The 19393-nt window shown below is 42.3% G+C and overlaps 1 protein-coding gene across 2 annotated transcripts; it reads right to left on the bottom strand.

Annotated features, from left to right (window-relative positions):
* Nucleotides 1-3622: 3622 nt before the first annotated feature.
* On the bottom strand, nucleotides 3623-12788 carry LOC310706038 (DNA dC->dU-editing enzyme APOBEC-3H-like). Of its 2 annotated transcripts, none has more exons than XM_083501374.1 (4): nucleotides 12624-12788; nucleotides 7622-8201; nucleotides 5800-5842; nucleotides 3623-5284 (listed from the first exon to the last, which is right to left on the bottom strand). In XM_083501374.1, exons 2-4 carry the CDS (start codon nucleotides 8162-8164, stop codon nucleotides 5094-5096), a joined length of 777 nt encoding a protein of 258 aa, XP_083357500.1. In that variant the 5' UTR covers nucleotides 8165-8201; nucleotides 12624-12788; the 3' UTR covers nucleotides 3623-5093. The 2 variants fall into 2 exon arrangements, with proteins under 2 accessions (XP_083357500.1, XP_083357501.1); XM_083501375.1 differs by lacking the exon at nucleotides 12624-12788 and adding an exon at nucleotides 9574-9636.
* Nucleotides 12789-19393: the final 6605 nt, after the last annotated feature.

Raw genomic sequence — 19393 nt, 5'->3', positions numbered from 1 at the left:
CATGCGCTGCTCTGGTTTGCCAGAAGCGGCTTAGTCATGCTGGCCGCATGACCCAGAAGCTGTACGCTGGCTCCCTTGGCCAGTAAAGCGAGATGAGTGCCACAACCCCAGAGTCGGACACGACTGGACCTAATGATCAGGGGTTCCTTTACCTATTTTTATCAGAGAAATGTTGCAGGGTATGTAAACAGCCCCTGACTGGGGGTGAGAAAGAGAATTGAAATGTGGGGAGATGCTACTGGACACACTCCAACTTGCCCCATTTTTGGGTACCCTGCGCTGGTAAAGCGCCCGTTTTGCCTATTTATAGGCCATCATATACTGTATATATAAATGGCATTAATGTTATTAAGATTAATGGATATGTTTTTCCACCATCTTGATTTGTGGACCCTGTGATTTTGTGAGACTCCTGTCAGTGCCAGCTAGAATAGCCGGTAGTCAGGAATGATGGGGGATGTCTGGAAGGTTGCAAATTCCACATTTCGACTTTTTGACATATCATACATGCTTGCATAGGAGCCAGCTCCTAGGCACCAAGGTCCCCTTGGACCCCCCAATAAAATATGTGAGGGGGCCAGCCCTCCCCCCCAGTTGATGGGCATTGGCATTCACATGATGTGTGTGTGCCGTGTCTTGTGATTGATTATGTAGGGTGGGGCTTACCTGGGCCCTCCAATATTTTATTCTGGTAGGTACCTCTGTGTGCCTGAGAGTAACTCCCATTGAACATAATGAGTAGACATCTGTAGGACTGCACTGTGATTTTTTTGATTTTAGGTTGTTGCATGTCATCTTGTTGTGCTCTCGCTCTAGATGATCGCATAGCTGTCAAAACTGTCTTCCTTATTGCCCATAACCATCTTGCCAGATAGTGAATGTGGCCGAATGTGTGTTAAGTAGTCCTCTTGTGAGGTTAAGCATGTTTAAGGTTTTTGCTCCAAGGAAGTCATTGCAGTCAGCTTTGTTAACACATCTCACCCATGAAAGAGAATGCTGCATATAATGGATGAAGAAAACCTGCAATTGAGTATTTGTGTGTGTAGGATGAAAATTATACACCACAATAAGAGAACATACTTGGTATGATTGCACAAATATCCGTATTTTTATAATCTGTGGTGAACACAGAAAGATTGGTATCCCACAAAACTTTGTAGAGTCCCAGACCATTATTGAATATAGAGTTCTGAGACTTATGGAAATTATGTGATCCAGTCTTAGTATTTCATGGTCAATTAAATCACAGTACATGGTTCCATATGATGACGGTATGGTTGTGCAAGTAATCTTAGAGCACTTCCATGGCAAAAGTAGTTTTTACTTTCTTTTGAGCCATCAAAACAACTTGTTCCTATGTGTAAGATAGCAAGCCTTTCATTACTGTCCTTTGCTTGTCTACTCCAGCACAAGTGCCATAGAATTAAATGGAACCTACTCCCAGGGATGTATGTTTGTGTGTGTGTGTGTGTGTGTGTGTGTGTGTGTAGGCTTGCAGCCTTTAGTCAGTTACACTGAATCTAGAGTTGCTGTCTCCATGTAATTCCCTATCCCCTCCCAGCTATTCTAAACTCCGTTCAAATTTTGTTTTCAAAAATCAAGGTTATTCCATGGCTGTCTTATTAAGGGTTAAACACGAGGTGCATCATCATAATTATTGCATCACCACCTTGTCACAATGGTGACAAGTTTTTCAGTCCTGTTAACCCCTATGATTGGAAATGCAGTAAAGTTTGATCATGTTGCTGTTGCTAGTGAGAGTGACGTATCTGTAAGACCTCTAGTGCTATTATTCTAGAAAAAGAGGTGCCGGAACTTGCCATGAACGCCTCCCTTGGTCTCTTATAATGGCAATGCTGCCCAAGTTCTTCCTGAAAAAAGGACTTGTGAGGAGATTTGTAACTAGCCCTAGCAATATTCTGCTCCAACTCTAGCTTACTTGGCTTCTTTAAATGGTTACAAATCACCACAGCATGGACATAATAAAAGGAGCAAAAGTTTTTTTTTTAAAAAAAAGGTTCTGGTGGTGGTGCCTGAAAGTCAAAGATAAAACCTGCACACTTGTTTGAAATGGAATGATACTGGTTTCATAATTTCATGAAAATTGGCAAGAAGAAGAAGTGGAGAAATGTTTTGGCACCTTCAATATTATTTGGGTTAGCAAGCTTGAGAGAACCCCAAGGTTTGCAGAAGTTCAAATATATATTTAGGGGGAAAGTCCTAAGGAGGGACCCCCCCCCAAAAAAAAACCCCAAATTGAGGACTGAGTGGATATAGAATGCTGATGGAGTGCTGGAAAAAAACAGGGCAGGGGAATAATGCCCACCAGCCATGGAAAAGTGCATGGCTGGTTGGCATCACTCCAGACAGCACCAATTAGTTGCAGGTCTCATTTGTTAATTTCAAATATCAAGCTCATGATAAATATTTTATAAAAAATAATTCAGAGAAATCTATGATGAATGCACAAGCACAGATAACATGGTGAAGGAGCTGGGTTTTGCTGCAAAACAAAGAAATCTATCAGAATTGCTTTATTCCTCCAAACCCAAGTTTTTAAAAATTACAATATATATCAAAATACAGGCATACAGAGAAAAAAAAGGAGGGTATTATAAAGCTGTTATAGGAATTCTAAGGTCTTAAATATAGAACAAATGTTGATAATTGCACAAGGTACACACACATACCTAAGTATATAAACCACATGCCGTAGAGGGGAGCAATCCAAAAGGCTCTCCTAAAGATTCTAAATATTTCCTCTGCCTCCTTAATCCCCCTTGCCTGAGACCAGGTAGGCAGATAACAATCAGGGGAAGTTCCTGAAGGGATTCCTTTCCTATATCTATGAACCTTCTTTGTATTACCGGTAATTGCCATTGCCTGCCCAGATGCTCTGCATTGAGGGATGCCTGATGGGCATCCTGGTTATCTTATCAAATGTTAATGTTTTTTGTAAACTGTCTGGAACTATGTAAAACTTGCTAAATCCTCAGGAGTATTACGCCTTGGCCTGCCTGAGGCACAGTAACCCCACCTTATGTGTGATGTAATTTCTGGCTGTTTGGGGGGGGTGTCCTTCTGCAAGCCAAAATGCAAATCCTTAAAAAGAGATGTTTCTTCTTGGTTCGGGGTCTCTCTTGCCTCCTTGCAAGGAGGGGAGGGAACTCTGTTGCAACAGGAAAAGAAAGATCTGTCTTGCTTTCACTGCATCCTGCCTCCATCCATTCATTTCTGACCGATCATGGACTTAGGGCAGGCATGTCCAAAGTCCGTTTTGGGGGCCTAATCCGACCCACCAGTCGATTTAATCCAGCCCCTGTGGCAGTATGCAGTATATGTCCTGGGGTGGGTTAAACCACAGAGCCTAGGGCTTGCTGATCAGAAGGTTGGCGGTTCGAATCCCCGTGACGGGGTGAGCTTCCGTTGCTCGGTCCCTGCTTCCGCCCACCTAGCAGTTCGAAAGCACATCAAAGCACTATTAATTTTTATAATGAAATATTTTTAGATTGTGTAACTATTTTACTGTTTGATTATTTGATTGTTGTTAGCCGCCCTGAGCCCGGCTTCGGCTGGGGAGGGCGGGATATAAATAAAATTTATTATTATTATTATTATTAAAGTGCAAGTAGATAAATAGGTACCGCTCCGGCGGGAAGGTTTGCCAGAAGCGGCTTTGTCATGCTGGCCACATGACCCGGAAGCTGTACGCTGGCTCCCTTGGCCAATAAAGTGAGATGAGCGCTGCAACCTCAGAGTCGGTCACGGGTCCCTTTACCTAAAAAAAAATCCTAAAAAAAGCTCAACAACTTTGGTTGGCCCTCACTTCATCAAATCTGGCCCACTTTGAAAAATGTTTGGGCACCTTAGGGGACTTGGGGAGTTGGGCAGCAAAAGCCAACCACCCCTATTTTTTCTACATCAAAGCCAAATATAAAGTATAACCATCACTTTCTATTCATGTATTTAAAATTTGATATATGGATTGTAGAGCTGGAAAAGGTTCAGAAGAGGGTAACCAAAGTTATTATTAAAGGGCTGAAGCACCTCCCCTATGAGAATAGGTTATAATATTTGGAGAGGACGGGCGTGTTAGAGGCATATAGAATTGTGCATAGTGTGCAGAAAGATGATAGAAGTCCCCCCTGCAGTAACACTAGTACCTGGGGATATCCAATGATGCTGACTCTGGAAGATTCAGCAGACAAAAGGAGGTTCTTCCCTACACAGTACACAAGAATGGCTATGTATTGTCTGCAGTGATAGATGCCATGTACCTCTAAATACCATACCGGTTGCTGGGAATCACAAGTGCTGTTGCGTTTAGGTCTTGCTTGTGGTCTTCCCATAGGCATTTGGTTGGCTACTGTGAGAACAGAAGGCTGGGCTTGGATGGGCCTTTGATCTGATCCAGCAGATCTCTTCTGTTCTTATAAGTGCATAAAGAATAATAATTTAAAACCGGACAACATACCGTATTTTTCCGTCTATAAGACTAGTTTTTGTTTTTTTTTAAAAAAAGAGCTTTAAAATTTGCCCTCGTCTTATACATGGGTAGTGCAGAGGGCGGTTGGGCAACTGGTAGCAGCCGCGAGCAGGAGATTTTCTGCGGCGACAGGGCAGGTGATTGGTGGCAGTGTGAAGGGCTGCTAGCGATTGGCTGCCTCTGTGTCAATAGCGGGTTTGATTGTCAGCGGTGGGTGAGTGATTTTTGGCAATTCCACCCCCCAAAAGCTCAATAACTCTGGGCAATCGTCCGCAAAAAAAGCTCAACAACTACTCTGTGCTATCTCCCGCCATTTTCTTAAATCGGAGTCCCCAAAAATAGGGAGCATCTTATACATGGGGGCATCCTATAGACGGAAAACTATGGTAAATAACAACAAAAAACATTGATAGCAGTTGCCAGTGGCAACATTCAAACAACACTCAGCCCAGTAATACTAGAAAATCTAAACCCCTTTGTCATGCATCCATTATAGGTACATTCGGGAAAATGATGGCAATGCCCAACATAGATTCCTATACCTTTTTTTTCTTAGAACAAGGCGCAAAGGTTCTAATATCGAAAGGGAAATCTTACATCCATGTCTCTAGTCTTCTGGGAAATCAAGTTTTCTTTTAATTCCTGAGACCGCTTCTCTTGTTCCAGGAGAACGGTTCAATTTCTGAGGAGTTTCTGGTTCTGATAGCTGATTTCTTTTCATTGCTGGTGATTGACAGTGACCATCCAAAGGAAGATCTGGTTTGGAATTTTCTTGGGCACCAAGTTGTATTGTACGAGCTAAAATTATTTTTAAAACAACATGTTACAATCACATTTTGAACTTTGGGAAATATAATGTTCTGTAGGCTTGCTTCTTTAAGTTTCATCAGACCCCAGTGTCCAGTGGTGTCCTCCATACCAACAGCTCTTTGATCCAGTAGAGCAGGAATGGCCAAACATGGCCCTCCAGAAGTTTTGGGACTACAATTCCCATCATCCCTGACCACTGGTCCTGTGAGCTAGGAATGATGGGAGTTGTAGTCCCAAAATAACTGGAGGGCCAAGTTTGGCCATGCCTGTAGTAGAGTGTTCTCTCAGTGTAACTCCCTGCAACACCCAATGTTCCCCTAACATGAGCTCAAGAGGGTCAGGGGGAGCTGTCTGGGAGAGAGGGGAAACTGGCAAAAATTCTCACCCTCCCCATTGTTCCGAGCAAAGCCATCACTGGATCTAAGAACTGTTGTCGGTTCTAAGGACACCACTGGATACACCACACTGAGTTTCTATTAAATTTAATATACTGTTGACATTACCTGAAATGCTGTCTGAATCAATCATTTTGTCATTTTCTTCCTCCTGGGGTAAAAAAACAATAACACAAGTTGGGGCAGAGGACTATATAAGAGATCACTGGTTAAGTTGAAGCATTCCTGAAGATATATGGCTAGCGTAGGCTAGATCTACACAGCTTTAAAAAACACTCTTTAAATGCTCTGCAAAAAACCATTGTAAAGCTCACAATTCAAAATATAATTGAGTTGCAATTTCATCTGGTGTCACTGTGTTATAACACATTTATTATGCTGTATTTTGAGTCCATAATCTCCTCTGTATGTTACCATACAACTGAATTTTACAGTATAACATTGACTTGTTGCTGAACATTAAACAGATTGATACAGTATACACATAAAAGCATAAATAAGCCAAGACTGTAGCACAGGGCTAGCTGACATGAAGCCCTCCAGATGTTTTGAACTACAAATCCCATCATCCTTGACTAGGGATGGGAGAGAAATTCTATTCAGTTTGCATTTAAAGGCCAATCTATCAAATTCTCACTTCCTGAAACATGATAATAGCCAGCAGCTATTTCTGTAATTGTGGTAGCTCTGTTTCCAGCTGTCATTAAATTTGCTGTGGCAAAATCCATGTTGTAGGACTTGGTTCATGTTAACATTTGTCCATGCAATTCTGAACATGCATGCAGTTTAGGGTTGGCCGGTTTTGTTCATGCATATGAAAAACAGATTGTGGGGGAGAAATTAATCTGGTTCACTTTGTTCATCCCAAACTGATACACAAACCTAAATGTAGATTTCCTTCCTTCAACATTCCCACATATTGAAATCTGCAGTGCAATTCTCCAACAAAAAAATGCATACATTGGTGGGGGGAAAATACACACAAATGAGTATATTAGTAGAAATAAAGTACAAAAATGCATTATATTAGGGGAAATGGCTTGCAAAAAATGCTTATATTAGGCAAAATAGAACAAACACACATGGAAATGTATGGATATTGTGTGGACTTTAATTCTTTAAAAGCAAGCTGATGCACATATGCGGAACTGAGATAAGATTTAGAAAAATGAGAAAGTAATACTAGCAAATTTGAACCATCCCTTCCCAGCTCTAATCCCAGGAACTTTATTTGGCATTTTAGCAACACTGTATCCAAGGAAACGTGCCACTCTCAAAATGTTTCCTGTACTTTATATGAACTGCTTGCATTTAATTTATAAATAAACGGCACTCTCCAGTTCTTAGAAAACTTTAGGTACTTTATCAGTGTTTAACACTGATAACATAATAATTTACATTCAAAGTGAAATAGATTTTCTGTTTGTGTGTGTTTCATATAAATCTGGTTGAAATTTAAGGCAAACTAATAATAAACTTAGTAAGCTTCCAATTGCGTTTCAAAGCAAATGGTAGATCTGCACTTATAGGAAATATTGTACAGTCGTATCTTAGAAGTCAAACAGAATCTGCTCCGGAAGTCTGTTCAACTTCCAGAACGTTCATAAACCAAAGCGTGGCTTCCGATTGGCTGCATGAAAATAGTTGGAAAATTGGAACAGTCACTTCCAGGTTTTGGCATTCAGGAGCCAAAACTTTCAAGAATTAAACTGTTCAAAAACCAAGGTATGACTGGACTGTATTAGGGGACAATGCAAAACCAAAAGGTTCAGAAAGGGTTTTCATCATTCTTAGAATTGACTTGGTGGATTTCCCTTAGAACAAGCATTTGGAAGGCCCTCTGTCCTTCTACAACCCAACAAAATTTGTGTATCATTTTATCATTTATGATCTGGGTCAAAGTTTTGCAATGCCTCCACCTCCCTTTTACCTGTTTCAAAAGTGTGTCCAGATAAATTGCATTCTTCTTGCTTTGTTCATCCAGATCTGACCATGGCGTAAAGTTTTCTGATGGGTGTACAAATAGAGCAAAGCATTCTTCATAATCAGATTTGTTCATCATTTTAATTGAAACCCCAGAGCTCTTCAGAAGGTGTAGACCTTTTTGTTCTCCTTCTCTGTTAAAATAATATGGCCTCGAAGCTTTTATTTCCATGCATATTCCACTGTTTTTTTCCATAAAAGATTTTATCCTGACACTGCATTCATGGCAAGGGGTGTATGACACAAAAAGGTTCAGTTCATAATTTTCTTTGGTTATGTTTTCTGCGATTTGGTCTTCAATATAATCTAAAACTAAAACTTCAGCATGCTTGCCACGAGGTTCATTGTACACATGGCCCCATATTTCCCAAATCAGCTTTTCTTCCTTTTTGAAACTAAACAATAGTAATGTTGTTTTGCGTATTTTTGTGTTGTCAAAATCTTCTTGGAAGTCTTCTTTCGGACATAGTTTTTTGAGGAAGAAGGGCATTTCCTCTGACAGTTCTAAGCCAGAAACTTTCAAAAGGCTGTAAAGATAAAAAGGGCATTTAAAATAGAAATGGATCGCTGCTTTTGTCCATCAGAACTACAAGCACCACCCTCAACACATGGCTGGGTAGGGGGGGATTAGTTCTTCATTGGTAAAGGTAAAGGTAAAGGGACCCCTGATCATTAGGTCCAGTCGTGACCGACTCTGGGGTTGCGGCACTCATTTCACTTTACTGGCCGAGGGAGCCGGCGTACAGCTTCCGAGTCATGTGGCCAGCATGACTAAGCCGCTTCTGGCAAACCAGAGCAGCGCACGAAAACACTGTTTACCTTCCCGCCGGAGTGGTACCTATTTATTTACTTGCACTTTGACGTGCTTTCGAACTGCTAGATTGGCAGGAGCTGGGACCAAACAACAGGAGCTCACCCTGTCACGGGGATTCAAACCGCCAACCTTCTGATCGGCAAGTCCTATGCTCTGTGGTTTAACCCAGAGCGCCACCCGCATCCCTTACTGACCTTCAAAATGTATGGGTAGTTGAGAGGCCAACTGACAGTACCCCCATTTACAGGGGCCAGGGGAGGACCCCAAAAGTCAGGGAAGGGGCAGGGCTGAGCCAGTCTCACAGCTGTGGCATGACTGCATTAGACTCCAATTGAGGTCCACTTGGCCCACCCAACCGCCTTCCACCATAACTGCAATGAGTGGCAGAGCTGTCAATGCGACTGTGTTTCTGTTGCTCCACAAATCCCCCCTGGTAGGTGGCAGGAGTTGGGACTGCACTCAAAGTGTCCATTCTAACCTGAGAGTCCCATTGAACTAAGAGTGACTTACTACTGAGTAAACATGATTACGGCTGCATTGTAAGAGGTACTTTCTAATAAAGTGCTGGACAGGTGCCTTCACTGTATCGTTTTGGATGCCAGCTAAAAATGTTTTGTTAGGCAAGCCTGCTTGGACATGTAATTTTGTTTTGTGTATTTGTCTTAAAGATCAATTTTATTTATATCTTGATAACCTTTATGTCTGGGACGTGGGTGGGTGGCGTTGTGGGTTAAACCACAGAGCCTAGGGCTTGCTAATCAGAAGGTCGCAGTTTGAATCCCCGTGATGGGGTGAGCTCCCGTTGCTCAGTCCCTGCTGCTGCCAACCTAGCAGTTCGAAAGCATGTCAAAGTGCAAGTAGATAAATAGGTACCACTTCGGTGGGAAGGTAAACGGCGTTTCTGTGCACTGCTCTGCTTCAACAGAAGTGGCTTAGTCATGCTGGCCACATGACCCGGAAGCTGTACGCCAGTTCCCTCAGCCAATAAAGCGAGATGAGCGCCGCAACCCCAGAGTTGTCCACAACTGGACCTAATGGTCAGAGGTCCCTTTACCTTTACCTAACCTTTATGTCTACAGTGGTACCTTGGTTCTCAAACTTAGTCCGTTCTAGAAGTCCATTCCAAAACCAAAGCATTCCAAAACCAAGGCGCACTAATCCATGCAAAATGGATTAATCCATTCCAGACTTTTAAAAACAACGCCTTAGGACTTCCGGGTTGGCGCCATCGCCGAATGGCGGACTCCCCCCGAGCTCCGGAGGGAGTCTGCTCGGCAGGGGATGGGTCCTACCGCGCCGGCGACGCGTGGACCCTTAAAAACCACGGGCACGGAGCCCGTGGACATGGGTGACTCGGCTGGCACCATTAGCGCCCTCCCGACTCGTGAAGGAGCCTTTTTAAAGGCTTCGGATCGGGTGCCGGGGAGCGGCGTGGTGCTTTGAGTCCTCTGCTTTCCCTGCCGAGCGCAGCCGCATGCCATTCGACGGAGAGCGCTGACTTCTTCCATTGGAAATTCGGACTATTAACAACAACCCGTGAGTAATTGGGAAACCAGGTTCAAAAGGAGGAAAAAAAGGAATTTTTTTCGGATTTGGCACGAGCGGGGGTGATCTAAAAAGGAAGTCAATCCCCCCCTATTGTAAACATTCCAAAACAAGGACTGGGTAACCAAGGTCGAAAGAGAAGTATACTTTTGATAAAAATCATTAATTCCACGATGGGAAATTATAAGAACTGTGCTGGAGGAGAAGAGTGGAGGGTGAGAAGGAAAATGCAACCCCCCCAGGGAACCGGGGCGATGCGTGAGAGAGCCTGGTGAAGAGAGACAGAGACTTTGACAGCTGTCAAAGTAGCTGTCAAAGCTGGAGAATATAAAGAGGACTTTGTTATGAGGACTTTGCTGGTTAATTTTGTTACAATTTGCTACAATATGTATATAAACTGTCGGAAAATAAGGAACAACAATTTGACTTTTGGATTAGAGGATACAAAGTTATTATAATCCCCCTAGAGGGGTTTCGGGACATTACAAGAACGGTCGTAAGTGGAAAAATACTCCGGGATTCGACAGGACTTGTTATCTTCTGGGAAAGCTGCAAAACTGAAATAGTATTTTGTCTACAGAGGTGTTTACATTAAAGGAGACAATAGAATTTTCTATTGAAGAAAGGAAGGGACTGGACGTAAGTTTTTGTTCCTGAACAACAAACCTCTGTAGAGATACCAGATTTCTGAATTAGAACATTTTAGCAGCTGAACAGGACAAGAAACCTGAGAAAGTGAGGAATAAGAAGAACAAAGGACTGACTACGACACGGAAAGAACAATGGGAGGAGTGGTAAAGATCAAGGAAATTAAAGGCCTCTGTTAGATTGGACGTTTGAAGTTAAATATTATTAAAATTAATAAATTAGAAGAAAACCGGCAAGATGGAATTGGGGAGAAATCTGGCCATGACTTGAGACCTCCAGGCTGATAACATATAGACTGATGGACATGGGGAATTCAAACCGGGGAAGGGGGGGGGGAGATTTGGAATCCAAAGGCTGTGTAACCATCTTTTGAATCTTTTTATATCTTTTATTTTCTATTTCTTTATATAACTTACGTATGTCATTTTATTTTGATTGGACGTGTTTAAAAAAGGGAATTCGTGGAAGGAACCGGGGTGGATCTTGGGGAAAATCTTTTTTCTTTTCTTGTTAATAATGTGGGACGGAGGTAAGATTTGTACAAATCAATTTGGATAGTGGGTTAAACAAATTAAGTTTCAAACTGGGAGTGAGAGCTTGTAGAACCAAATTAATGAAAGGGGAATACAGTTGGGAGGGGGAGGGGGGGAGTCCCAGAAAGTAGGCAATGAAAGTAAGGTTTTAAGTATCTTTTCTTCTTTTTCTTTTTTCTTTGTATTTCTATATTTCTGGAAACTTTAATAAATATGATTTTAAAAAAATAATAAAAACAACGCCTTAAACAGCAATTTAACATGAATTTTACTAACGAGACCATTGATCCATAAAATGATAGCAATAAACAATGTACTGCATTCACACAAACAATCAGTAGCTGAACTGGGTTCCACACAGTCACAAAAACAAAACAAAAAGAGCTGCAAAAACAAAAATGCAAAATAAATAGCAAAAACAGACAGACCTCAGCGTAAAACTCAAATCGAAAGCATAACACTTAAAACGGAGCATGTTCGGCTTCCAAAAAAGGTTCACAAACCGGAACACTTACTTCCAGGTTTGCAGTGTATGGGTTCCAAGTCATTTGAGTACCAAGGCGTTTGAGAACCAAGGTACCACTGTACTTGTTTTTAATGTTTGATTTGATGGGCATTTTAAAATGAAGATTCTATATTGTTTTCTGTAAACAGCTTGGAGATTTTGTTGATTAAGCTGCATATGCATCTTGTTAAATAATAAATAAAATTAAAATGTATATGTAAAATTGATCTCAACTAACCACATCCTTTCCTAGCCGGTTTTGGTTATCCAGCTGTGCCAGCTATTGCTTCTATCCTCTCTGTTGGTTAACTTTCCAAACAGAAGAAGACTTTTGGGGAAGTGAGAGCAGCACAGAGGCAGCCCCACCCTAAAAAGTATCTCTTTGTGACTCAAATGGTACTCGAACCACAATTCTTAATGTTTAATTAAGCCAAAATGAATTTATAGAGTACCAGAAGAAACGCTGCCATGCAACAAGAAAATGGAAAGATAATTGTTCATGCTAGATGTGTTTTGAATGATGGCTGCCTCTCCTCTCTCCCACGTTCCATTTTTTGACTCAAGTTTATTACTGTCTAGCCTGATTAAGAGTTCTGGAGAACTCTAAAGCCTGCCATCTATTCTGTGACATTTTTGTTGACTTAATAAAATAATTGCCCTCATATGGATTTTAGAATACATCAGCTGTGTTTCCAGAACAACAATGCACAAATACATTATAAATAGCTTGGTCGGGAGTGAGGACAGCAGATACAATAAAAGTTCTGTCGGCTCTTCTGAAAAGAAAACAAGCGAACAAGTTGAGAAGACAGTCAAATCACATTCCAGACTTGAATCCCCAGCCATACTATTTACACATTACATATTCTACCACATGTAAACTTACAAAAATATGTGCACTTACGTTATTATTTAAGCCAGGTTTTGATGACATTTTTAGAAGCAGCTCTTGAGAAATAGCCATGTTTTTCAGTTTCGGTTTTCCAGGAGATAAAGAAGTAGAACTTTATCCACAATGCCACCTGGTGGCATTTTTAAAAATTGTTAAAGTTTTTTTTCACTGGCTTGGTAGCTTATTTGCTATAAGGGCAGACTTAGCTAGGCCTTGGGTTTCATGTGCCCTGGTAATGTTAAGCAACTAACTCTTTCCCCTTCTAGAGATTTCAAGTCAAGATATTGCTGCTTCTCTCATGAAGGCTGTTGGTCTCTCCCTATCTGGATACCTTCTCACAGAGGGAGGATCTTAAGCAGCTGTCAGGGACATGTCCTGAATATACATGTATTCTCACAATATATAGTGTTTGGGAAGAGAGAATAAATGGAGAGAGAAGAGAATGATCACGGTAGAGTAATTGCTTGCTATTAATGTGTATTCAGTTCAGTGTGTGCACTGTGGATACCACTTATAAAAACCACCTCCAACTCCTCAAAATATTCTGTCAATGATATTTCTGGAAATTTTTACGCATCACTTGGGAAGACATGCAAACTAATGCCAGTGTACTGGAAGAAGCAAAGATCACCAGTGTCAAAGCAATGATTCTTCAACATCAACTTTGTTGGACTGGTCATGTTATGCAGATGCCTGATTAGCATCTTCCAAAGCAACTGCTTTATTCCGAACTTCAAAATGGAAAGCATCATGCTGGTGGTCAACAAAAGAGGTTTAAAGACTCTCTCAAGACAAATCTAAAAGTAGTATAAACACCAACAACGGGGAAACACTGGCCTGTGAGCGCTCCAGTTGGAGAACAGCCTTTACCGAAGGTGTCATGGGCTTTGATCAAACTCGGGACGAAAGGGAGAAATGAGGTAAGAGGAAGGCACATTTGGCAAACCCTCACTGTGATCAACTCCCACCCGGAAACCTATGTCCCCACTGTGGAAGGACGTGTGAATCCAGAATTGGCCTCCACAGTCACTTACAGACTCACTGTTAAAACCGTGTTCATGGAAGACAATCTTACTCAGCTACGAGTGATTGCCAAAGAAGAATACAGCTGTGAACATATATGACCCTTTCACCTTCCCACCCCCACAGTCATTAATTGATTCAGGACTCACTGATGATAAGCAAATGGGTTATTCAGATTAATTTTTCAGTTCTCCAAATAGGTTTTCATGGCAATATCAACAGTGAGCGATCCTGGCAGAACTATACCGACAACCCTGGAATCCAACTGAAAAAAGGTTGGAGGGGCAGGGGAAATAATCATTTGCAACTCCAGAAATTAAACAATAATGTAAAATTACCTCAGTCTGAGTTGGAGAGACTGCCGATACAATCTTGTGTCTTCTCAGGTGGAGCGGGCTGGAGACTTGTGGAGAGGAATACAGTACCTGGTTACGATGACGCTGTCCAATGTGTGCTCAATGTCAGAACAAGATGGAACTTGTTTTGACGTGGATGGAACTAGCACTGTGTCACCTATGTCTCAAGGATTTTTCACTTCTTTATAAGGCTCACATCTATATGTAATGCCCAATCATGAGAAAGCAAAAAATTCTCTGTACTTTGTCACTGACGTAATTAATGAATCATCTAAGCCAATGCCCTCTGTTTATTCTGGGCAAGACCTTGGTAAGATTACTATTTATATATGTATCATCTTTGTTTGATACTATAATTGAGGAGCCACACCTTGTTTACTTTTGATACTTACCGGTACTTATTGTATGAAACAAAGAGCTAGAACTGGATCCACTAGCTCTATTTTATGGTTACTGTAGAGCAATTTGTACAGTGTTAATGCCTGCAAAGGTCTGTTGCTATTTAATCACAGTGTGTGTGTGTGTGTGTGTGTGTGTTGGGGGGGAAACAAGATTACGATAGCCTTCTTTAATGTAGTTAGCTTCAAATAGTTTACATATGAAGAAAATTGCATTTGTAAAATTATTTTTAAAAAGCCAGGAGAGATTATTTTAAAAATATTATTTAAAATATTTATATATGGCTTTTCTTTCCATAAAGGATTTACAACAAGGCAGCTAAGCACAGTATAAACTTTATACTAAACATTTTATACAATAATCAAACAACACTAAACATTTTATAGCCATAATCAAACAAAAATAAAAACAACAACAAAATCAACAACAACAACATGTTTTCTTTCAAGGGAAAATTTTTCTCCCTAAAGGATTATGTACTATATTTCTAATCTTATGCAGGTTTCACTTATGTGGTCACAGGTTTGTGCAGATTGCCATAAAATAAATGTCGAGAGTGGGAGAACAGGAAAAAGCATCCTGCATTCCCATCAGCCATTGGGTGAGTGTTTAGGTGTGGTTGGAGAATCGATGGAATGTCGAAAGAGCCCGGAGGAGATTGCAGAGAGATCAGAGGTCTTTGGAGAGAGTTTGGAGAAATGCAGGGGAGCCCAGGGAGAGTTGCGGAGGAGGTTGAAGAGTCATTGGAGGAGACTGGAGGGATTTGTGGAGGAGATGGAGAGAGCCGTGGAGGAGTTTTGGAAAGTCTTAGGAGGAGGTTGGAGAGTGACTGGACAATGCTGGAGAGAGTTACAGACTGCAAAATTGCCCCAAAGTGTCATTGTCATCAACAACCATGCCACCTAACGGTCCTGATTTTACCGGGACATCCTGGGTTTACAGAAGCCGCCCTGGCTTCTGAAAGTTACCCTAGATGTCCTGTTTTGGCCAACACTGTAACTGCTGCACTATGGCCTCCCTGCAGGCGGTGGCGCAGCCCAGGACCGAGGCTGCTGGTTTTTCCAGTGATGCATCTCCAGTGCGCTGAAGCCTTCGCCTTCTCTGCCACGCCACAGCCTCCGCCTGCAGCTGCAGACCACAGAGGGTGGTGGAGAGAGAGAGGTTCCCAAAGTAAGGTGCCGGGGACAAGTGGTGGCAATGTTGGGGGGGGGGTGAGCAGGAAAGAGGTTGCAGGGGGTGGGATGGTGTTGTGGGATGCCCCAAATTCCTCTTGGGAAATGTTGGAACATACACGTCAACTGCTGAAAACGCAAAGAAACAAAGCAAAGAGTGGTTCCCATGATTTAAGAGAAAGTGTCTGTGCTTGATTGATTGAGGGGTGACATGTCTTTGTGTGCTGTGGCACACAAATGTGGCCAGAGTGATTCCAGCATCCATGTGCCATCTAGGTGTGCAAGAAGGAAATCTGTGGGGCTGCAACAGAGAGCGCATCACTAACTGCAGCCGGCTGCAGGACAAAGCTTGGGTGTCTCTGGTTCAGGTCTGGAACCCTGGAGAACTGCAGCCAGTCATTGTAGACCAGGCTTCCTCAACCTCGGCCCTCCAGATGTTTTTGGCCTACAACTCCCATGATCCCTAGCTAGCAGGACCAGTGGTCAGGGATGATGGGAATTGTAGTCTCAAAACATCTGGAGGGCCGAGGTTGAGGAAGCCTGTTGTAGACTGTACTGAGCTAGATGGACCAATAGTCTGACTCAGTATAAGGCAGCTTATGCTCATTTCTACATACATTGCACATACTGGCATGAAGGCATCACACTTTATAGTGTCTTCTACTCAAATGAAGCATCATGTTGGATGTGTTGCTGTGACATCTCATAGAAGATGTTGTAAGAAAAACTGCTCCCTTTCCCTTTCCGGAGCCTGTTAGAGTCCTTAAGTAGGTTCCCTATCGGTAGGAGAAAATAACAGAGGCCAACCAGAGTATATTGAGAAGCAAAGTGGCTAGTAAGCCTGATTTTTATTAAGGGAATTCACCACACGCAGGAGGGAGGAGAACCCTGAACAATGGTGCACAAGCCCTTATGTACACTTTTGAAATTGCCCACCATGTAGCCCCCCCCCAAATAATCATACATACATCACAGAAAGAGGAGGTCTACAGCAGAAATTCTGTCTGTTAGGATACCTTATGACAGCCGCTGATTGCATCACCTGGGCAGCCTGGCCATTCTTTCGTAAATACTTTAGTTCCTGAATCCAGGCCACAGGCTCACCCTATTCATACACAAATACGCCCGTAAGACAGGATTTGTAAATGGAAAAGGCAATGGGAAGGCTTTCCCCATTTGCCTCCCTTATAGCAGAGGAATATTTGAGGTCATTGAGAGAGTCAAAATGGCTTCAGGATTGCTCTCCCATACTATTTCTTTGAAGACGAAGCCTGATGTCAGAGCACACATCAAGGCAGGAGAAAATAACAGCAACAATAACTTAAGGTTTCAAGGTGATGCTCCAAAATAGTAATTTATCATTACAACGAAAAGCTCCAGTTGAAGGCTTTGCCTTTGCCTCTTTTTTTATTTATTTAACATAAATCAAACCATTCATGACGCATCTCTGTGGATCTTGATTGCACTTTATCTCAGCTTCACAGTGAGACAATTGAATTGTATAAATGAACATAAAGCAGTTTCAATATGACTACTCCCCTCCCAGCAACAACTTCCACGTTACTAGGAAAAAAGAGGCACACTTTTAAAAAAATAAAATAGTTTGATGCGGTTTTAGAACACTAGATGGCACTCTGTGTGTGTTTAAATTGATACTTCACTCAAATTCTATGGAGAGAAACCGTATGGGTTTTTTTTCAAGTGAAAAGCGTATCTATTTGTACCAAACATGCCAAAGAAATAACAAAATATCCTATGGTGCCTAAATTTAACATTTGCAGAGACAAGCAGTTTCTGATCTTTGTCTGCATCAGTCATTTTCAAAACTTTCTGCCTTCAGAGAACCCTTTCTCTCTGTATCAATTTTTTCCCTGCTGAAAAACCTTTGTGTATCCTTTACTGAATCTTTGCACATTGCAAAGTATATGGGGGTGTATTCTAGAGCCACGGCTGTCCATTTCCCAATCTTTAAAGAAGCTTTTCCACACCGACATGTTTGCCATGGAACTTCTGCCCTGTTCACGTGGAATGTGGTTTCAGAGTAAAAGATGCGTAAGACTGCATCTTCTGTGCAGTCACACCTGTCGGGCTTCACTGCTGCCGCATCTGAACTGATCATGCGTCTTCGGCACATCCAGTACCTGTGCAATGCAGGAGGAAATTGGAATTTCAGGGTAGGCTGTCAACTCTTACTGACCTTCTCAGTGAAGATGCCCAGTTGAAACAAGGCTCCTTAGAACATGGTACAAAAAACATAGTTCTGGGGCAATGGGATTCACTGCAGCCTTGTATATCAACTGAGTATACACCTCAGTGGCAATCCAAGCCCCGAATCCATTGTATCTCTCTGCCCAGCTCTGCCATCTCCCACCATTAGGGGGCCTCTCACTGCTGGGCCAACGCCATTGGTGAGCAGTGCCCCAATTGCTACCCCCCAGGTAGAAACCATTTGTGGGGAGGGGGAGAGATTAGCGGGCACAGGGTCTACTAGATTCTGTGTGGACCCTGCTGCTGACATAAATTGTAGAGTTGGTCCAACTCCTTACCAGGGGTGCCAACTTGAATAAAATATTGTGGGGGCCCAGGTAAACCCCACTCTGCATAACTGATCACATGATACAGTGCACACACACCATTTGAATGGGGATGCCCATCAATTTTGGGGGGCCCATCCCCCTCAAATATTTTATTGTGGGGGCCAAAGCCTGCCACGTCCACTAGGAGTTGGCTCCTATACCCCCTACAATGCAGGAATTTTTTTTTTTAATTTAATTTTTATTAAAGTTTTTATCTCTACAAAATAACAGAAAGGAAAAAAGGTTTACACGTATGTACATGTTAGTAACACAAAACATCCCCCCCTCACCCCCCCATTGTTTCAGCATAACTCGAAATGTGAGTTCAAATATGACTTCCTTCCATCGTTGCTTGACCTTAATTCTATAACTTACCTTTACAGTTGTGTTGTTATATTGTATTTGACAAATATTCAGATTTTACTTGCATTTGTAACCTTTCCCCCTTACAAACTTTGTTCTTTACATATCAATATTTCTGTACCGGAGTAGTGTTTTTTTCGTATATTCATTCACGCAACCCCATTCTTTTGTTAAATTTTGATTTGTTTGACCTCTTAATAGCTGCAGGAATCTTTTGCTCAATGTGGGGCTCGAGCCACACAACCCTGAGATTTAGAGTCTCGTGTTTTTCTCCCCACCTTCTGCCTTGGCTGCCATTCATAGTGGGGGTTGTACCACCTTGGCAGCTCTGTCGAGCTCTGCTGCTGCAATTCATAGGTTTGGATTTAGTCAGCTGAACTCAGCTCACATTGATTTCATTGGTGCTTTTTCTTTGGCATGACTAACTTTTCAACCGTTCAACAGGAAAAGTTCCGCTGACCGAGGCTGCAATCCTGTGTGTACACAACAACCTGGGATTAAGTCCCAGTGACCTCAACAGGACTTACTTCTGAGTTGGCATGCATAGGCTAGGACTGAAGAAGAGCTTGGATTTGATATCCCGCTTTATTACTACCCGAAGGAGTCTCAAAGCGGCTAACATTCTCCTTTCCCTTCCTCCCCCACAACAAACACTCTGTGAGGTGAGTGAGGCTGAGAGACTTCAGAGAAGTGTGACTGGCCCAAGGTCACCCAGCAGCTGCATGTGGAGGAGCAGAGATGCGAACCCGGTTCACCAGATTACGAGTCCACCACTCTCAACCACTACACCACGCATCCGACTAGTTTTGTATAACTGCCAACATGGCTTCCACCACAAACTCTGAGAACTTCAGTCTGATGGGGACACTGGGAAGAATTAGGGGTTCCTGGTA

The sequence above is a fragment of the Podarcis liolepis genome, assembly GCF_965112155.1.
Source record: "Podarcis liolepis genome assembly, chromosome: 4".
NCBI classification, from domain to species: Eukaryota; Metazoa; Chordata; class Lepidosauria; order Squamata; family Lacertidae; genus Podarcis; species Podarcis liolepis.
Note: the sequence above shows the minus strand (reverse complement) of the source record. Positions and strands in the feature narration are given on the sequence as shown.

Bases quoted from the DNA above. Each gene is read 5' to 3' on its own strand.
- LOC310706038 (XM_083501374.1), bottom strand. From the start codon at position 8,164: ATGCCCTTCTTCCTCAAAAAACTATGTCCGAAAGAAGACTTCCAAGAA. The intron at 5,843-7,621 runs GTAAAAGGGAGG...TTTTTACCCCAG, and splicing joins TGGACACACTTTTGAAACAG to GAGGAAGAAAATGACAAAAT. The intron at 5,285-5,799 runs GTAATGTCAACA...AAATAATTTTAG, and splicing joins TGATTCAGACAGCATTTCAG to CTCGTACAATACAACTTGGT.